Source organism: Leiobunum rupestre, chromosome 9 (assembly GCF_980474605.1).
Source record: "Leiobunum rupestre chromosome 9, qqLeiRupe1.1.hap1, whole genome shotgun sequence".
In the NCBI taxonomy this organism is placed as follows: domain Eukaryota; kingdom Metazoa; phylum Arthropoda; class Arachnida; order Opiliones; family Sclerosomatidae; genus Leiobunum; species Leiobunum rupestre.
The window spans coordinates 43,259,825-43,279,899 of record NC_143392.1 but is presented as its reverse complement, the minus strand read 5'-3'; the positions used below and the strand labels follow the sequence as shown (position 1 = coordinate 43,279,899).

Sequence of the window (20,075 nt, the reverse complement as noted above, 5' to 3'; positions counted from 1 at the left end):
CATAAGTGTATAATATTGTTACATAAGTGTGACACTTCCTATTCTTCACATGTCACAAGTTTTACTAAGAGCTATTCACAAGACAGACTGCATTACGGGCTTCGTCGTAGTTTTGCGTCCGCTTGCTAACGCGTCACACGTAGCCTTTGACAGCTCTCAGTAAAATATTCCCCAAAGTGACAAACTATCGCAACGCTCCCTTTGGTTCGCCATTGAAACCTAGATAGGCAGGGGCTAAAGCAGACGCTGTTAGTTTTTGATCATCGTTAATTCGTAAATTTTAAAATTATTAAAGAAAATGATAAAACTTCGTGAAATTTGCAAATATATTTTCAATTAAAAAGGCCTAGGCCTAGTGTCTAACAAGTTTTATCATTTTCTTTAATAATTTTATCTAAGCATATAGAATTGCGGCCCCTTTTAACAATTCGTAAATTTTACTTTATAAATAATGACACTTGCATCATGAATTAAATAACCTGACAGGGATAGTTCTCTCTAATACATTTTACTATACTACGAGTTGAAGAGATTTGTTTCAAACGAGGCTGCCTGATAATTTTTGCCGTCCCCTCAATTTTACCCCCTTTACCGATACAAATCCGGAACAAGATTTCTGGACACGTCGCCCTCTCGCGGCGGCTTTTGGTGAGTTTAATATTTTTCCAACGGTTTGTTTTAATAGATTTGAAATTGAAATATTCAATCGTGGTCAGTACCTCAGTGGCTCTGGAGCTTGGCCCTAAAGGGGTCGGAGTGTGCAATAACTGGTGGCTTTACCGGGGAGTCGGGGTCCGGCTCTTGTAACCCATAAGGGCGGTGGCGCACTGGGAGATGTTAGCTCCGATCAAATGGTCCTATCTCCACCTCCGACTTCGGTCAGGTTTGGGCTGGAAACTGAGCTTCGGCTCAGGCTAACGGAGAGGGTCCAGGCAAACTGGCCGCCTCGGCGGATTGGGTAGCCTGCTATGGGGCGGCGGGCCTCCATATGCGGGCACGGCGGCCCTGTTTCCCGGCCTTTTGGAGTCCACCGGGATCTCCGGTGCCAGCTGTGCCGGGTTACTTGGGCTTCTGTGTGCTCGTCGTCCCCCTTTAGGAGCTCTTTCCAAAGGGTTTGGCTCTCTACCTTCCTAGGTTGGGTGTCGGCCGGAGTTGCTAGAGCATCCGCTCTCAATCCCACTGCTGTGTGCGAAGTGGCGAGCTGGTCGAACCATTGCTGCACCTTCTGCTGGGTTGAGCGGCTTGCGTCAAGGGTGCGACCATCAGTAGTAGGGTTCTACTACCCATGCTGGTTTTGTCACCTGTCCGGGCTTGTGGGCGCTGGCGTAGGGCATTCTGATAATAGACCTCCGGTGGTGTGGTTCAAATCTTACCGGTACACCGGGCTATAAATTCTGACACATGGCTCTGGAGCTTCCTGGTTAAATGTGGGAAATAAATAAGTACCGTAAGCGACCTTTTTCATATTGTTTTTAAGCCATTTATGTATATCACCTAATTTTTCGTTAAATTGTTTATAGGCTTTCAAACTGTAAGCAAGTTGTCAATAGATAAGCCTTGGCCTACAAAAATAATAATTTCTACAATCTCAATTGCACCCCCTTTGCAATTTTCCCCCCGTGTATCGGTAAAATCGAGACTTCCGGTCGTTGACCATTCTGGCCACCAGGGTACGTCTGGAGCAAATATTGTACCCCAGACAACTATCCCTGCTTGCATCGTTTATTTAAAGGGGCTCCAAAGTTCGGTGGCAAAATGTGTGTAAAGTCAGTAAAGTGCGAAATTTACGGTTAACTCTGCCCGCCTCTGCCAAGGCCGAGTGAGGGGTTGGGGGAAGGAAAAGTATGCTCAATTTTCTTTTTTTTTGCCACCGAACTTTGGAGCCCCTTTAAGAAAAAAGTTCAAAAAACCCTAATTTATCTGTAGCAGACTCTAGATTATAGGCGCTAAAAATATAATCATATGTAACATAATTACTCATAAGTATGCCACTGTACCTTTATTCCATTAAACAATCTTCACTAACGGTTTGTTTCACCACGAACCAGTAAAAAGGTGGACTACGTTAGATTTTAACCTTTTTATTAATCCTAGTAATTTTGGGAGCCACACTATTGGCTACTAACATATTTATTTAAGCCAATGGAAGACTTATAAATTGAGAAGGAATTTTTTGCGTCGGAATTTTAGGCAGCCCAATGTAGCTTTATTGAAATTTATAAACTCGATCGGTTTGTGCGGATGAAGTTAAATACTGAGTCGTTTAGAAAAAGAAAAGGTTGGGGAAAATGACCAATACGGTTCGGTACAGTGATCGCTTTCCGAAAATGGAACAAGTCGTCGAAGTGGGATATTCCACCAGCTTTATTAAAGAAGAAGAACCCTTACCAAGACTAGAAGAGTTAGGCCTAGGCTCAAAAGAATCTGCAAAGACTTCAACCATGGATTAAACAATTTAATTAGTGTATAATCCATGCTCCAACCTCAGAGATGCGCCAGAAAAGCTCAACCTGAATTTCAACTATTTTTTTCAATAAACCTACTTTTTTATTTGACTATGCAAATTTATTTTAGAACGTGAGTCTCTGAAAACTTTATTAATTTGCATATTAATAGCATTAACAGTACTTGACACTATGTTGTAGTTCATTTTAGCTCCTAAGCCTTGGTTGTTCAAACCGGTTTGTTTACTAAAATAATGGCCGTCGGTTTATCAGAAGTAGAGCTAATTGCGCGACGGCATAATCGGCATTTGAGATTCGATGACGTCAAATATTACATCAAATATGACGTCAAATATTACGTAGGGTACGGATGACGCAATATCCGTGAAACAAACCGTTAGTGAAGAAATAGAGCTAGTGGCATACTTACTAGTAATTATGTTACATATGATATAATTGATACGTCGTTCGATTGATATAAATTCCTTCTATCTAACTATACCAGTGCCGAACCTTTGTTGTTGATCAAAGGGGGTTTTTCCCCCCCGAATAAAAAAAATTACGTAAAAGTCCCCGCGAAACGGTCAAATTATTTTCAGCGACCACCGAGGCGAAAAATATTAACGATAAGTCCATGGATGGGGTATGATAAATTATCTCAGGCGCGATACCCGTTTGAGCCCTTGGGGCCCTTGATTTCTCAGCGACCACTCAGGAGTCAGGTCACATTTAATAATAATAAAGAGCGAGGGTTAGCCTGCTTTTATAACCTGAACCATCTTGTTAAAAAATGTTGCAAACACAGAATTACAACTTAGGCCACACACGTTTTAAGAAAATTTTAGAACGACAATTTTTGTACGCAGAAAGGTTACTAGCGAAATACAAGTTGAGAAGGGAAAGTATGCCTTGGGTAGGGAAGGAAGTTAAACCCAACAAATAACGCCTCGTAGTGAGGAACGGAGGAACTAAGTAGCACTGGTCAAAATAAGTCGTAATTTACCTACGATATAATACCATAGACTAAAAAAAGACCCAGAAAGGTGACAATAAATAGTCTTTTATGTGGTCGATCTCGAGTCGAGCATTCATTAAATATTTTTTAGTTTCGTAGACTAGCGCGGGAAAAAAATTTAAATGAAAAAGAACTATTAGAAAATGAAATAAAAAGCTAATAGTTAATATTTGACAATTTCTAATACATTGCTAATTTGTGTAATTCTATGTGCCTAGCTATGTTTATGAGATGCCTCACTGCGTGTACTAGGTTAGGCTAGGGCTAGCGTAGGGGCCGGCTGTCAGCATAGGAAAATCAGTGGTTTTTCAAAAACAAATTTAAAAGTTACATTTTTAAGGTAAAAAACCCCACAAACCAATGATTTAAGCTTAAAAATCCCTGTGGGATTTATCCCACACATTGGCAACACTCCGTCAAAAGTCGTGCATTTTCTTGTGTACATTTTTCATTGGTTAGGCGCTTTAGCGCCTGCTTCCGTTGGAAGGGGAAGATTCGGAAATTGTGTTCTCCCCGCCTGTAAAACGTTCGGCGTAAAGGCTCGTCCAATGAAATTTGTTCACAACGCTGCGTTAGCGTGTTTACAGGCTACCTGCGTTCTCCTTGTGTTTGTTGCTCCTAGCTATCAGCAAAAGCGACATAATTAGCAAAAGTGTGACAATCCCTGTACTTTCGTACGCTAAAGGCTCGACTCGAGATTGACCACATAAAAGACTATTTATTGTCGCCTTTCTGGATCTGTTTTTAGTCTATGGTATTATATCGTAGGTAGATGGCGATAGCATCTCCACAGAACGACGAAAAATCAAAAATTACACTTAATTTGACCAGTGCTACTTAGTTCCTCCGTTCCTCACTACGAGGCGTTATTTGTTGGTTTTAACTTCCTTCCCTCCCCAAGGCATACTTTCCCTTCTCCCCTCCCAACTTGTATTTCGCTTGTAACATTCATTAAGAAATAGGTCCGATTGACACACTTTTGGTAATTATGTCACTTTTGCTATCAGTAAGTATTTCAACTAACTGACACACTAATGAAAGTGTTTATAGACTTACGATAAGACTAGACGGAGAGGAATTAATATATAATCCGTGAATATTAAAATGATTACAGGGAGAATTACAAGTCGAAGAATTGAAGAAGAAAAAGGATATGTTAAGCGTTTTTGATTTGCCCGATCAAAGAAGGAGACAGAGTACTTTTATAGAACCCATTCCGACTTCTGAGCTATAAATACCGATTAATTTGATAAATAAATGTTATTTTACAATAAAATTATTAATACGAATAAAATGTCTTGGTGCGAAAGTTATTAAACAATTAAAACTCGTTTGATTGTCATTATCTCACTAACTTAAGGCAGTGACCACAAAACATGATACAAACAAACAAATAAATTATCCAAGGCAACTATCCTCTCAACAGCGGGTCTTCTCAAAGTAACCTTCGACTACTAGCGCCACCTTTTGAACAAATGTTGCAAACCCAGAACTACCTCACTTTGGCTATAAATTCCGTCACAGACTTTGAAAAGGATTTTAGATCGGGAAAAAAGCCTGATATTGTATCCAAATCCAATAGACGTTTCAATAAATCATCCTCCCAGGAAATAGCCAAGAAGTAATATTTCCGAGAGCCAGGACCTACAAGTCACTGTTTATATAGTGCTTGTTAAAATAATAGAAATTTTTCACCTTTAGGGCAGCAACAAGCGTTCCCCATGGCGTTCCCTTTTACCCGGTAGAGTTTTTAGACATATTAAGGCTTGGCAAAAACACGATGTTGTGTTTACAGGTGAAAAGTTTCCATTATTTCAACAAGCACTAAATAAACCAAACCGTGCGGGTCCTGGCTCTCGGAAATATTACTTCTTGGCGATTTCCTTTGAGGAGGAAATTTAGATTTCGAGCTCGAGCCCGAGACCATCCGTAAGCTCATATATGAATTCAGTGAGGTGAGCTCGAGCCCAGCTCTTGGCGTTGACCTATGTCATAGTGGAGCGCGGTCTCAAGAGAAGCCGATGGGCGTGTCTTCGAAAACCGCAATGTTTATCACTTTATAAGTGCCAAAACATTCCTCAAGCCGGGAGTAGTGGCGTACTCCTGTAATCCCAAGCGTCTGGGAGGCAGAGTTTGTGGATGGCCGTGTGAGGACGACTACCAATTCCCCAGCGAGTGGTCGGAATACTTCCGCCACGGGTGTCCCCACCCCTGTCCCCACGTATCCCCCCGTTGGCGTGGCCGTTACGCATATCTCGCCCTGATTAGTCAGGTTGACGAGCGGACTGAATTGTCCCACACGTTACAATCCCGAAAAAAAAACATTCCTCCACCAAAGAGAATACCTTCACTACGCTTTCAAATAATTTAATAAAAGAATCGAAACGCCCGCCAAAATGGTACGTGGTTTTGGCTTTCAAATCTAGAATAATAACGATAATAATCTAATAAGAGAAATGAGTCAGTTTAATTTAAAAACGAGATATGATTCTCATTTCGAACTTTTTAAAAGTCACCTATCTCGACTTTTGCTTTAATCAACTGCGCCCAGACGATTCTAAACTTATTTACAACAAAGTTAGGATTCTTAGGATTAGGGCGGATCATGCACGGTTTTTTGAAAACCTTGAGGGCCGATAGTCCATAAAATGGCTTCCAGTTAAGAGAAAAGGAACTTGTCTGCCATCTACTGGTCGCGATGCATACTAAAATACCGAATGTACAAAATAACAAACGCGCCAAAAAACCTTTGTAAATTATACTAGTTACATAAATTATACCATATGATAAATGCTTACGGTTATTAGAAGAATAAAAATTACTTCTTACAATTTGGCTTACTGTAAGTTAAATCTTTAAATTTAAAAGTAGTAGGAATTAGTGTTTATTTAAAACTTTTTCATGGAACAGAGTAGTTAACAAGCGTAATAGCGCAGCGTTGCCAGCGTTCTATAATTATAGTACATTTCGATAATATTACCTTTAGATTTTCTCCATACTATAGTACGCTTTTGGCGACAATTTTACTATATTTCCGCGATAATTAAAGAAATATTAGAAAGTTCCTTTCTGTTAACTTGTAATCTGTTATATTCCTCTTAGTAGGCTAAGAATGGCCAATAATATATTCCTTGGAGTGTTTGGTTTGTACCTTAGACTCGTCTAAACAGCCGACTAATCAAGCGTGGCAGTGAAACTTGGAAGTTGCGGCAAATTAAATATGTGAAACACAGCCGACTATGATAAAGTCCTACCACGCTATAGCGAGTAATCAAAGTTGGCCGTAGTTGTGTAGTTCGAGAAAATTCGATAATTTTTGTGCTTCGGTACTTTAAGTTTTAGGACTTGGCAACGTTGCTGTGGCGTCACCTATGCATTTTTCAGAAGTGACTCAGTGTTGCCATTGTTTGAAGAGTGAAAATCCCACAGTCCGGTTACCAAATTTTCAGCCAAACCCCCAAAACGTTTTTAGCCACGCCCCCTCCCAAATCTCAGCGGAAAACATATCAAATATTTTCTACTTACGTAGGCTAGCGCCTGAATAAAAAATTATATTAAAACAAATATTATAAAATACAAAAATCTTAAGGCGATACACAAATAGTTAAAATTTATATTTTTTTCGGAAATAGTGCTTTTTCTCAAATAATTTAAAGCAAAATTTTTAAGGTCAAAAATCCCACAAAATCAATGATTTTCACTTAAAAATCCCTTTACCCCACAAAGCCCAATAAATCGCCAAAAATCCAATAATGTGGGAATTATCCCACACACTGAAGTGACTAGACTATAAAGAAATAGAGGGAAGATTACCGCGTTAAGGCACCCCTGTTTTTGACCGGGAAAATTCATCCCTCCCCCACGCATGCATGAAGCGGAGATGGGCAGAATTTGCAACGCCATCTATCCTTTCTTTATTTACATCAAATGACAGAGAATTTTCAAAAAGGCATAATGTAATTAATTTCACCGCGCGTCGATGGCGCCACGTAATCTGCCCATCTCATGGCTTCCAACATTAGGCGAAAAGGGGTCGGCACTCGCGGTCAACTTCGCCAGATACAATAGTGCCTCTATTTCTTTTCAATCTCTATGATGACGATTTTCGATCAATGAAAATTGGAAACTCGATTTAAGTAGGGACTGTAGCTTGAGCAACTTGTTTCCAAGGCCATTTAATAATAGTATCTTCGATGAAACCCACACTTGCTTTAAAACTGATTTCTACAATAGCTCCTATACCTAATTAGAATTTGGGTAGGGTTTTAAAATTAGCCTACATGACTCTGATGACATTTAATATCATTAATAATCGTTATCGCTTTATTTTTTCGGTACCAACTGAGTGTAAGCTACTACGTAAAACAACGAATATACATTGTAGCCAATTAAAAATATTAACCTAGTACATTAGGAATATTGATTTTTATCTTTTTATTGTCGCTCGCGAATTACACAGCGAATGCTGCCCAAAAGCTGAGAAAATGGGAGATCGGGTTTTTTTATATTTAAAACCGCTTTTGGAACAAAAAAGGCAAAAAAAAAGGAGAGAACCCAGTTATTAAAGGTTTTGCAATTAATTAAAAAAGGGGGGAAAATGCGTATCAGTTTCTTTTTAAAGCCAATGTTTTCAGTGAAGATTAATAAAATTGAAGGGGTTATTTTTTTTCTCTTCACCAAGGCAAAAAATATACAAAAGTAGTTTAAAAATGTTTTCTAAACGGAATTCAAGAGAAGTTAAACATAACATTATTTCCCAGGTTTTTTTCTCATTAAATAATGACCAATCGCGTGATTTTTTAATCAAATCACAATTACACACAACACTTGTTTTCCTAGAAATAGAACAAGAAACAGGACTTTTTCCCCAGTTCTTTTTATAAGAATTTGGGGGGGAGGAAGGAAAATTCTGTAGTCACCAGTGTAGCGAAATTTGTACACACATTGAATGTTCTTTTCTCTTCAAACATATTAGATGGAAGAAGCTGCTGAGGACTTTTTTTTACTTTTTAAAAGATTTTAGGGAGTGAGGGGTTTTTTGTTTTAGGCTGTTGGTTGTTTATTCCTGTTTCTCTTCAATTATTAAACCGTCTTCGAAAAAGGGTCTAAGGAAGTTCGTAAATATTTGTATAAGTCATTTTTTCTTTTTTTAAACGCTTGTAATTGTTGCATTGATGTTTATATTTTATTTTCTGTAGGCTCGCAATTTTTTTTTATCTCTTTTCATTAATGCTTGAAAACATGTTGATGGTGTTAAATTCTAATATTTTATTAACTTTTAAGACTGAGCGGACGTAGTGTTAGGTATGTTTATGACATTGGGCGAGTTGACGGGAGACATGGTCATTCCAGCGATGCTATTTGAGCTCAATACTGTGGAGCCTTTACCAACAATTGTGGGGAGAAAGAAGTTTAAATTATTCAAATTGCTACAAACGTGAGCCCTATAGAGGTTAAAAAACATAGATTAAAGACTTACCAACACTCCCGGCTGTAACGGGAGGCGGAGAATTACTGTGGCCAGTCATTCTTTGAGCTTCCACAAAACGGGCCTGTTGCTCTTTCACTATGGGATCTGAAACGGTTTAAAAACAAACACTCAAAAGATTATATAAAAAAGTGGGTTTGTCACTGAAATACGTACAAAAGTAGGGGTGATCCATAGCTTCTCTGGCTGTAAGCCTCTCTTGATGGTCGTACCGTAATAATTTATCCAAGAAATCCAAGGCTTCAGGACTAACAAGGTGCTGGTTTTCACTGTGGACAAACCTTTCCCATCGTTTTCTCGAATGCCTACTCGCAAAAAAAACTCCGTGAATTAGGGACAAAATGATCCAATTGGGTTAAAATAATGGATCTTGCCTTCCAAGAATGTCATTGAATCTTGGATCTAATTGGACCTGGTATTTTTCGAGGTATTCAAAAAGTTCTTCCGTACCCAATACTTTGGCAATTCTTACGAGCTAGAGGGCGACGAATTATTCCGTATTAAATAAAACGCAAATTGGCTCGGAAATGGCTCAAAACAATGGAATACCTGATCATAATTATCGTGCCCATGGAAAAAAGGCTCCTTCCTGAAAATCATACTAGCTAACATGCAACCAAGACTCCACATGTCCAACGAATAATCATACATCTGTTTTTAAAATAAGTTTAAAACATTTAGTTTGCGAAAATAGGGTAGAAGAAGGCGGTTAGATACCTGGTAATCGACAAGCAATTCTGGACCCTTAAAATATCGGGAAGCCACCCGTACATTGTATTCTTGCCCGGGGTGGTAAAATTCGGCTAAACCCCAATCGATTAAACGAAGTTTCTTAATTTCATGGTCAATCATGACATTGTGAGGTTTAACGTCTCGATGCATGATACCCATACTATGACTGTAGTCTAGAGCCTGTAATGTCACAATATTAGTCTATTTTTCACTTAAATTAAATGCAATAATAAAATTACTTTGAGTAATTCGTAAAGGTAGAATCTTATATCATAGTCTGTCAGAGTCTGGTACAATTGCTGCAGAAGAAAAAACAAGGTTTTTAAGCTCAAAAATTTTAATTTGAGAAATCTCAAAATAAGCGGGGCTTACTTTAAAGTCTGTATTGTTCACGTGCTCAAATATTAAGGCTGGAGTTCGTGACTGTTAAAAATTAGTGGTGATTTTATTATAGTGAACCGGTGAAAGAATTTTAAGTTAATAATGATGATTTTTCTTACCACTGGGTCTTTCACGACTGCCTGCAGCGTGATGATATTGGGACCTCCTCGTAGGTTTTCCAAGATCTTTATTTCACGTTTGATTTTCTTTTTCTTAACAGGCTAGGGATGGAAAACAATCATGTTAAAAAAAATCTAGGTTAAGGACCTAAAATAAGTACCTTTAAAATCTTTACAACACATTTTTCATTGTTGATTATGTTAATAGCTTCAAAGACTTCACTGTATTTTCCTCGCCCTAATTTTCTAACCAGCTGGTAGTCATCTTGATTACTGCCACGCAATAAGAAGGATCTCTCATTAGATATTATGTTGGAACCAAAATAGGAGAATTGCAGAACTCACCCCCATTCAACTACGTGAGCTTCGTAGTCCCAGTAATCTCTGGGTCTATGTGAGTTAACATCGGCGTATACACGCGCTCTGCTAGGTAGGGATGCCATATTTAGGCGGCTGTGATGGGCAAAACAAAACGAAGAGGAGAGGAAGCTAACGTAAGCTAGCCAGGCTGCTCCTAGACGGGGCAGCAACAATGCTACGGTTCAAAGCTGCAAAATACAATGATGATTTAGCCTAGTCACTAAGAATCATTAGGGTACAAGCTTATGTCATAAGTGTGCTAAAAATGGAGCAACATTGTCAATTAGGCACATACACATTCTAAAATATTAAAAAATCCAAGATAAAAGCCCAACTCACATATATGTCTGGATTATTTACAAATAGAAACAAATATAACATTAGTTTACTCATTAAAAGGGTAAATTTGACATCTGCTTTGAATATAAATGAAGCAGCAGTACTTCTATCAAAATGACTTTGTTCAAGGGCCTAAATAGAAAGCATGGCTATTGAGTGAAACTTTTCTCGCTAGACTACAAAACAATAGTATAACCTCTGACGTTTGTAATACTTTTCGGGTACAAGGCTGAGGGCGTTTACATCAATTTCAAGTTCGTGAGCTAACCTCGGGAGGATTAATAGTTTAAACAAGTACATCTATAATGGGGGCCAAGGCTTCGTACGATCCTAACGAAGCCGGCTCCTTCTCTCCCCTAAGCCTGGAGGTAGGCTTAACCACGGAACAAATCCCCACATACAAAATCAAAGACAACCTAGCCACTTTTCCAACAGAAATGCCGAGGCCGTGAAAATAAATAATGTGAAAAATTATTCTTACACTTATGTTAGATCATTCCGTGGAATTTAGGTTCTGAGTATATTAATTAGGTATTAAATTAACACTGGGATAAAAATACATACGGGGGCGAAACGACAAAGAAATGTACGGTCGAGTGGTACCACGTAACGAAGGATCGAACTCCGAAGCTTCGACAAAATGGCTGAATGTTAGTCCCCTTAACGCCCGTCAGTGGCGCATTTAAGACCAACGGGGCACTCCCAAAAAATATTTTGGCGTCCCTGAAAAACCGCGTTTTATTAATTAAAGACATTCCATTGCTATTAATAAGATTATTGTTCTTCCAAAAGATTTCAAACATTCAGCTTTATTGTGTTTTGTATAATTTATATTACGAATAAAATAATTTTCATGTGAAAACCGTTGAGAACGTTAAATGGACTGGAAAAATAATGGCGCGAACTTAATGTTTACCAGAACATAGTGGTCAGGGACCATAATTGGTTCATTGGAACGATTGGATCACGCGTTTTGGTTGAGACAGATACATTTTATGACTTGGTGCATGGGACTTAAATAATATATATATGTACGGAATTAATTGAAAAAAATGAAAGAAAAACAACTAAAAATGATGGGACCTATCGTTTGACAAGTTCGCCACCTTGGCGTCACATAAAGAGTTCCTTGACACATTAATTTTTATTATTCCATTCGAGGCGCTAATTATAATCGCCAAATAGTCCTATTGAAACCTATATCCCAGCTAGAGATAGCCTAATAAATTTCTACATACAATTAGTTCCGCCTCGCTTACGAAAGAAAAAGTTTGAGATCACGGGTGGACGAACATGACCAGTAACTTTTACCGAAGACCAAAAGACGAGTCAAATATATTGTAAAAACTACCACAAAACTTATCTAGAGCGTGCATCTTCTATGTTTTTTCATTCTACAAAATCATTAGGCCAACAGTAGTACCATGGTCCCAAGTAGCGATAAAAATTGACCCGTATTAGTCGGTACCCGTTGAAGATACCATTAGCTACGAAGATGTGTCACTTTTTAGGTTGTATTAAATTCAAAATAATATTGTTAACATTAAAGAAAAAGTGTCTTCCCTAATTTCACGACTATTTAGAGCAGGAGATTTTTTCAATCTCACGGAACTATATAAACACGAGATCGTTCTTGGAAGTTAGTAGTCACATTTTAAGTACAAAATGAATACCAAAATTGCGGTAACTAACTTGCAATGTCTTCGTACGTATTTTCTTTAAATTATTGCCTCTGTTTCAGGTAGTTTTCTTCGTCTTTGCTATGTTATCGGGAACAGCTAACGTCGTATCGGCTGGTGGTCACGGCGATGGACTAAGTGTCAAGGTACAGTATGGGTAGAGTGGGTCAAATTTTGGGGAAAAGTCACTATAAACTTCTTATGTCAAGGTCTATCGAGGTCCATCTCACGGACACGAAGGAGGACACGGGCATCACCATCATTCTTTTGCACCATGGGGGTAAATACAAATCCATAAGTACCAGAGTTTCACCTTAAATTTTCAAATTTTAATAGATTTTACGCCCATCTACCCGAGGACAAACACGGACATCACGGCCATTAAATAATCCTCGTCTTGTAAAATAATTTTTTCATCTGTCCTTTCCTGTATATTGTTTTGTTATAAAATAAAAACATTTTGTACAAGATTTTCGAATGATTTCCGTTTAAGCTTTATGAATGTTTAGACCACTTTCTCAGATTTTAATTAATATTGCAATACCACAACATCATCATAAAAAAAAAACAAATAAGGGCAAAATCGCGGTAATGACTTAGTGGTGAAAAATAGCCTTTGAAAAAACACCCTGTACTTAAGTAATTTAAAACGCTATTTTGCAATAAATAAAAAACACTTTGTTATAGCTAGAGTATTATTTTACTGTTTCTTTTGGCAATGACAACATAATTTATAATTCATTGCTTCAAAATTCATTCTTAGAAAAAAATTAATGCTGTTTGGTAAAATACGCATATCTATTTTGGGGATAACAAAATCCTCTGAAAAATGAAAGTTTAAAAAGATTGACCAAATAAGCCAAAAATTAAACCTTTCCGTTACATACCAAATGCAATTTAAATTTACGCGAAACAAAATGTATAAAAGATATTTACATATAAAATTACTTAAATCCCCTAGTTTCAAGTTTTAACTATCCAAATATTTTCCCTAACCTAAATAGATCATATTTAATTTAAAATACTCAACTTAAGAAATATTCACAATACATTATATTGTCTACAAATGTTTCTTTCATAGTGTTTCTTAAATAAAAATAACCCATTAGAGTTCACTTTCAAAAATTCAATTTCTCTAATTTTTAGAAGTTATAAGAACGTTTTTAGAATTATTATTTTCTTATAATAAAGAACATTTCTTTGCTTTATCATATTTAAAAAAAAATAAAGCTTAAAAAGTGATATAAATAAATTGGGAACTAAACCAGTTATTTTTGTACAAACGTATAAAATTCTTGAAAACTCGAAAGCTACTTTTTCAGATTTTGCTACGCAATGTTACCATATTTTAAAGAGGGGGAAAACATCGAAATGGTTCATTACAAAATTTGATGGAATGAAATGTTTGAAATTTAATCCTAAGTTGAAAATAAAAGTGTCTTAGCCAAGAATTATGGTGAGGTGAAAAACAACAAACATCACATCTTTTTTTGTCTCCCGCGTATTTCGTCGCACAATCATTAAAAAACCATTGAAATAAGTTCATTTTTACGCAACGCACTTTAACCGTAAACTTTCACTTCCTCCCATTTTTTTTTAAAAGAGTACCAAGTCTCCAGTTTACACGTGAATATATAAAAGTTTTATTGTCGCATAATTGATATTTAAATATAATTCTTTACGTTTCTTTTATTCCCTAAAATTTGTAATCTGGCCCAGCCATTTCTATAGCCCACCGGAACTTATCACGTTGTGTACGATTGTATATTTTTTCAATAGGAACATCCCATTTTTTACACCTTAAAAAAAAGTAAAGAAATCCCAATTTTAACATTCTTCCAAAAAGCCTGTTTAGTTATTGAAATAAAAATAATACTTTACCAAGCAACGGAGATTCTTGGATCTAGATAATTTAGTTTGGAAGTTCCTAGCGCAATTTGTTTATTTTCTTCCTTATCTGTTTGCTGTACCTCCAATTTCTTCATTTGTTCTTCGAGCTGTTTCAACCTTTTCTTTTTCTTTTCGGCCATACTGCATAGAGGTAACATATACAAAATTAACAATTGTACAGAGATTCATTAGTGTCAGCAAACTTACACTCTGCCATTAGAAGAATTGTCTTTCTTTAATTTCTTCAAGTCATTCTTGACCTCCTGGATTTGTTCCTCTTTTTCTTCAATCTATTTCAAAAAAATTACACATGATGGGGCTTTCGTAAGTTTGAAAAACTAATTACAGATGGCGCTTTCGTAAGTTTGAAAAACTAATTGCAGATGGCGCTTTCGTAAGTTTGAAAAACTAATTGCAGATGGCGCGCTTTCGTCATTTTGGAAAACTAAATGACGTTTGCATACGATCTTAACTTTTTCCAGATGATATAAATGCGGGAAATTTGAAATTTAAATACCCACTGCCCTCACCCTTTATTTGGAAGCATAAAAATTATGACAATAAATTTTTGTTAACTGAGAATATAATAATAATTATCAGCTAGGAAAATACCCAAGGCCTCTGTCACCAAGCGACTTTTAAAGCCATTAATTTAGGTGGCCAGGTTACAATGTGTAGGAGGCTGTTGGCAAGCCCATCATGCCACGCGAGCTAACTACAGCCTCCAATGTGGGAAAAGACTTAAGGGGCATGGTTTTTCTTCCACAAATCAAGAAATTAAAAGTAGGTTACCTTCAAATTCTCAGTTAACCTTAATTATTTCATTATAATAACCTTTTTCTGAAGGTTTTCCATTTGTTTATCGAAAGTCTTAGGAACTGCCCGTTGATGGTTACATAAAATAGCCACAGCTCTATTCGCTCTGTTATAAGCGAGCAATTTCTCCGGCATGGACATATCCCCTGAAATTAAGAAAAAAATATTTAGTAAGAGATTCGATGCCTAATGAAGAAATTAAAGTTTAAAACAAGAGTAATACCCTCTGTTAGTAAGTCCAATTGCTCCTGTAGTGTTTTGGAGGCATTAAACGTACGGAAAACCTTAGCGGTTAATCCTTCCATGAGATCGTTTAGGTACTTATTCAGGATAGCAGTCTGAAAATAATATTAATATTAATATATAATCGATTTAAGAGTACAAAAACCTAATTATTATGTACATTTAGTCTGTCAAAAAGTTCGTCACTGGGTTGTTTGTTTTCCATGAAGAGTTTTAAGTTTTTGTAAACTCTCTTTTCCACTGGTACGCTATTCACGTATCTTATACTGTCTTTACCAAGAAAATCAAAACTAACGACAGATTCCTTGCCATCCTTTTTATCATCCAAAGTTATGTGCTCCACACGTAGGGAACAACAGCCGACTGTGTCAGCAGTTTCACCTTCATCCTTTTCATTACCAGCTCTCAGAGCGAGCTACAAACCAGAAAATAAATCCGTTACTCCAAAAAGAACTTAAGTACGAAAGAGGTGAAAAACAATGTTAAAATGTACCTTGTCTATGAAGTAAAGTGCCACAGCTCTTTGTCTAGTTTTCATTTCTTTGGATTTCCAATCCATTTGATATTCTTTACGAATGGATTCAACATGCCCTTTTAGCTTACGAGCCATCTCATACTTTTTAAAGTCTTTTTCGCCCTAAAATATAATAAAGGAATGAATAAAAACCATTTAAGTGAAAAGATTAAGGCGTACTTTCAACTTTGAACTTGGATTAAGCATAATGTATTTGTTCTGTCCTAGAATATTTTCCGTCCAACAAGCCAGCCAGGTAACAGTGTTATCGTGGCGAACTTGCTTCCATCGATGACCTTCCGGGGCTTTTGGCTTCGGCGCTTCCCTACGAATACAAAATAAGGTAAATTTCCCCAGAGACCATTATATTTTTAAATCTTTTGAATCGTACTTTCCAATATTGATAATGACGTCTTCCGGCATAGTCCTTTTTTTCAACATGCCCATTTTTGGGTGCTCACCTCGGCCTCTGAAAAGTCCCGGGGGTTCAATTTTGAAGTTCCCCACTTTCTGCTTATGACCATCAATGATGCAAAAGCCAAACTGTTCAACAAGCTTCTCGTTCTCTAACCTTATTGCCTATAAAAACAATTATTCAAAATGTATGGAATTTTCCATCCATTCTTTGAGCCAAGGCTTAAAATCTTACGAGTTTCTGGTCTTTGGTCATGGCTTTTCTTTCCTCCGATTTCATTTTAAAATAATCCAACAAATTTTTGAAGTTACATTTCTTCAAATCAGTAATGTGAAGCTTTTCACTCGGTGTCATCACCTTAAAAGGAACGTATATTAAAAAATTTTAAAGAAGATTGGGGAAATTAAAATAATTACCTTTTTCCAATCTTTAAAGAAGTTCTTGTTGAAAACGTCTTTAGTCACATAATCGTGTTCAAGCATGCGTGCGTAGAATCCAGCTACTTCTTCAGTATCTGGTGAAAGTTCCATATGTTTTCCTTAAATTTTAAGAACATAATCTTAGCAAATTTATATTAAACATTGTTAAGATATATGAAAAAAGTGTACCATCATAGTAAAATTTCACCGATTTGGGTACTGGTTCATAAGGAGGGGCAAAAACGGGACCACTGTGCTGAAGTGTTCTCCATTTAACACCTTCATCTAACTTCTCATCTTCCCACCACTTCCAAACGTCTTGCTCCTCTTCTTGCTTCTTCTTCTTTTTAGTGGGTGAACCAGACTGACTTGATGGTGGAATTGAAGGGGCCTTTTTCTTAAGCTTCTGAATTTCCACTTCTTTCTTCATTTTCTTTGTAGATGGTTTCGATAGAGAGTAATCTTCGTCTTCATCATCCGTGGACTTTCTTTTCTTAGAACTTAATTTTTTCTTCTTCTCCATCCTGAAGGAGAAACACTTAATAAAACAATTTTATATTATGTTATCAGAAAATTGATCGCCTACCGGCTAGCCAACGATTCTTCGTCCGATTCGTCAGTTGGTTCTTCTTTCTTAACTTTTTTCTGTAAAGGCTTGCGGACATTCTAAATTAATGTTGAAATAAATTAAGTAAATATAATTTAATGAGATAAAATTTACAATAAAGCTTACCAAAGGCAAGTCATCGTCACTTAGAACTTCATTCTTAGGTTTAACGGGTGAAGTCTTTATGGGCGAAATAGCCTCCTGTTTAACTTGGGCCTTGGTGGGAGGTGGACTGCCCATTTTTTGGGGAGATTCTTTACGAACTAGGTGATTTTTATCGCCACTAGACGAAGACTCAGTTTTAACTTTACTGGAAGATGATGAGTGACTGCTTTTATCTTTATGCTTTTCACCGCTGTGCTTGCTGGACTGGTGATCGCCACCACCTGACTTTTGTTTAATGACAATTTTCAACCCATTTGCGGGATCCACTTCAGTTTTAAGTTTATCTTTGTGTTCCTTATGTTCTTTATGATGAGATTTAGAGCCGTCCTTATGTTTGGATTTTCCATCCTCGCTTTTGGAGGAGAGTTTGACCTTATGGTCACCCAAACTTTTGCCGCTGTCAGTTTTGCCATTACTGCTGTGCTTTGAATGAGAACCACTATGACTTGATTTGGAGGAACTCTTATTGCCGTCTTTGGTACCACTCGACGAAGAATGAGACTTTTCCTTGCTAGATTTGTGTTCTTTGGATTTATGTTCTCCGGAAGATGAGCTATGTTTGGAAGATTTGTGAGAGCTGCTGGAATTTTCTTTGGGCTGTCCGTGGCTTTTATGGCTGTGATGCTCTTTGGAAGAGTGCTTGGATGAGATTTTGTGAGGGTCTTTGACGCCATCCATCTTTGGCTCGTTATGGTGATTCATCTCGTGCATGGGTTTATGGCTCGATGGTGTCTTTAAACCATTTTGATTAGGGGTGCCTGTACCTTAATGAAATTAGCACTTATAATTTGTAAAAAACTTTTTTGTTACATAAAAATAGGAGTTTGTGGGAATAAGATGTAAAATAAGTACCCTGTAATAACTTAAGGACTGGGGCATAGCTTAGTCCCACAAAAATATATAAAATAAAGCTTATTTACCCTGTAAGGGTGAAGTCATTCCTTCGTTAACTGCCATGTGTCTTACCTATATTAATTTAATTCAATTATACTACAGTATTTAAACTAAGTTAACACATCCTAAATAATTTTTTACAGATTATACTCTAACCCACATTAAACATCCTCTACAAAAAAATACATAATTAGTATATTAGAAAAAAAAACTCATTATTATTTAAACGATAAACAGCGAGATTCGACTAAAATTATTCGAAAAAAAATAGGCGAAGAGTTCCAGAATAGTCTTTCAGGCGCCCCCATAATGGTTCTCTAGAACGAAAAAATTTCTAAGTACGGCAGGAAGCGGGGACATAGACTCTACGCCGACCAAACCTTTGTTTGGAAAGAAAATATCACGAAAATTTTAAATACACAAATTTTTTACGAGAAAATTAAATAACCTCATAGTCGCATCCCGTAATCGCATTATGCAACTGCGAAAATTTCGAAAAAATAACTAAAATACGAGTTAAAACGCCACGTAAGCCGTTGTTGCAACGCGAAAATCTATCTCCCCGCTCTGAGCGAGGACATAGCCGAGCGGAGACCTATCTCGCCGCGAGTCAATCTCATTTCGGGAAAGGGACTTAGAAAATTTTGACGCCATTGCCGGTTTCAAAAACTAAGTCCACGACGACTCGTTTATCACGTTTTTCTCCGTAAAAAAGGCCAAATTCGAAGAAAAAGGACTAAGCCTTTCCAAAAGCGGGGAAAATGTTCTATTCTAAAAGTGAAAGTTTAAATTACTTTACCTCATTATCTCCGAATGAATTACCGTTGAAACTATTCATAATAAAGACCCCGCTTTCCTAAAATTTGCCAAAGTCCGAAAACGACAATTTTTATGGCGAGAGAAAGAGCGCTGGGCAACGAATATTCTATGTCCTTATTTCGCTTAACTGCGCAGAATCGGGAAGAAGCAACGACCGAAAAATCACCGCCTCGTGGAAACTCTAACGCCATCTATCATACGAAAATCTATCGATGTGATTGCTCTAATTGAGTCTAAAGCGCGAAATTTAAAAAAAAACTTTGACCAAAACAAGCTAGCCACCGGGATAATCATTAATAGGCGAATATTTTAAAGCGTACATTACATTTCGAGAGTATGTATAGTCTAGAACATGTGCTGCGGACATTCCCTACGTTGCAGCCTACTTCCAGGGGCTAGTAGACCACACTTTGAAGCTCTCTGGCGCTCTTTTAACTCATCGTAGGAAAATGGGGAAAAAATAGGCATACTTCTCAACTCCTTAAAATTTGTGAATAGCCTTTTGAAACACCATGTATTTACGTTACTGCGTGTGGTCGTCTGAGAAACAAAATGACCCAACTTGAATAATGTGGTTTTTACACACAATCCTAAGGATTTGTGTGTATTAGTCTCACGTACAGTGTAGCCGATGCCGATGCCGATGCCGCCGTGTCACGCATACCTCTTCAACGGTTAGAGCTAGATGAGTCAATGATATCTCTTTCGAATGTACAAGAATCGCCATTGATAGCCT

At 37.2% G+C, this 20,075-nt stretch overlaps 3 protein-coding genes and 1 long non-coding RNA gene across 7 annotated transcripts in view; 2 read left to right on the top strand and 2 right to left on the bottom strand.

Annotated features, from left to right (window-relative positions):
- LOC149928476 (cadherin-23-like) overlaps positions 1-4,790 on the top strand; it is a 66,483-nt gene extending 61,693 nt beyond the window's left edge. The window contains exon 40 of the mRNA XM_090157612.1: positions 4,574-4,790. Coding sequence (XP_090013738.1) covers positions 4,574-4,693 — 120 coding nt within the window. The 3' untranslated portion in view covers positions 4,694-4,790. The remainder of the gene's footprint in view (positions 1-4,573) is intronic.
- Positions 4,791-7,878: 3,088 nt separating this feature from the next.
- CkIIalpha (casein kinase II subunit alpha) lies at positions 7,879-11,561 on the bottom strand. Of its 3 annotated transcripts, none has more exons than XM_090157618.1 (12): positions 11,443-11,561; positions 10,525-10,727; positions 10,341-10,452; positions 10,180-10,281; positions 10,052-10,102; positions 9,919-9,978; positions 9,665-9,859; positions 9,497-9,598; positions 9,322-9,422; positions 9,104-9,252; positions 8,942-9,034; positions 7,879-8,853 (listed from the first exon to the last, which is right to left on the bottom strand). In XM_090157618.1, exons 2-12 carry the CDS (start codon positions 10,620-10,622, stop codon positions 8,738-8,740), a joined length of 1,179 nt encoding a protein of 392 aa, XP_090013744.1. In that variant the 5' UTR covers positions 10,623-10,727; positions 11,443-11,561; the 3' UTR covers positions 7,879-8,737. The 3 variants fall into 3 exon arrangements, with proteins under 3 accessions (XP_090013744.1, XP_090013743.1, XP_090013745.1); XM_090157617.1 differs by having other exon boundaries at positions 11,360-11,531; XM_090157619.1 differs by having other exon boundaries at positions 7,879-8,841; positions 8,939-9,034; positions 11,360-11,530.
- Positions 11,562-12,440: 879 nt separating this feature from the next.
- On the top strand, positions 12,441-12,970 carry LOC149928474 (uncharacterized). The gene is made up of 4 exons (XR_016474141.1): positions 12,441-12,561; positions 12,620-12,703; positions 12,767-12,837; positions 12,894-12,970. It is a non-coding gene; the product is annotated as an uncharacterized LOC149928474 (long non-coding RNA).
- Positions 12,971-13,726: 756 nt separating this feature from the next.
- Positions 13,727-19,456, bottom strand: Top1 (DNA topoisomerase 1). 2 transcript variants are annotated; one of them, XM_090158247.1, is made up of 16 exons: positions 19,320-19,456; positions 18,547-18,592; positions 17,588-18,384; positions 17,441-17,520; positions 17,044-17,378; positions 16,852-16,973; positions 16,670-16,792; positions 16,412-16,599; positions 16,201-16,345; positions 16,000-16,143; positions 15,667-15,921; positions 15,487-15,601; positions 15,282-15,409; positions 14,655-14,737; positions 14,439-14,588; positions 13,727-14,356 (listed from the first exon to the last, which is right to left on the bottom strand). In XM_090158247.1, the coding sequence occupies exons 1-16, from the start codon at positions 19,356-19,358 to the stop codon at positions 14,254-14,256; spliced, it is 2,853 nt and encodes a 950-aa protein (XP_090014373.1). In that variant the 5' UTR covers positions 19,359-19,456; the 3' UTR covers positions 13,727-14,253. The 2 variants fall into 2 exon arrangements, with proteins under 2 accessions (XP_090014373.1, XP_090014372.1); XM_090158246.1 differs by having other exon boundaries at positions 13,728-14,356; positions 17,588-18,390.
- Positions 19,457-20,075: the final 619 nt, after the last annotated feature.

Excerpts from the sequence above, each read along its gene's own strand:
- CkIIalpha (XM_090157618.1), bottom strand. The coding sequence starts at position 10,622 with ATGGCATCCCTACCTAGCAGAGCGCGTGTATACGCCGATGTTAACTCA. Across the intron at positions 9,423-9,496 it reads GGCACGATAATTATGATCAG|CTCGTAAGAATTGCCAAAGT; the intron begins GTATTCCATTGT and ends GTCGCCCTCTAG. Across the intron at positions 9,035-9,103 it reads TATGGATCACCCCTACTTTT|ATCCCATAGTGAAAGAGCAA; the intron begins GTACGTATTTCA and ends AAACCGTTTCAG.
- Top1 (XM_090158246.1), bottom strand. The coding sequence starts at position 19,358 with ATGAATAGTTTCAACGGTAATTCATTCGGAGATAATGAG. Across the intron at positions 17,379-17,440 it reads GAAGAATCGTTGGCTAGCCG|GATGGAGAAGAAGAAAAAAT; the intron begins GTAGGCGATCAA and ends TTTCTCCTTCAG. Across the intron at positions 16,600-16,669 it reads TGACCAAAGACCAGAAACTC|GCAATAAGGTTAGAGAACGA; the intron begins GTAAGATTTTAA and ends TTGTTTTTATAG.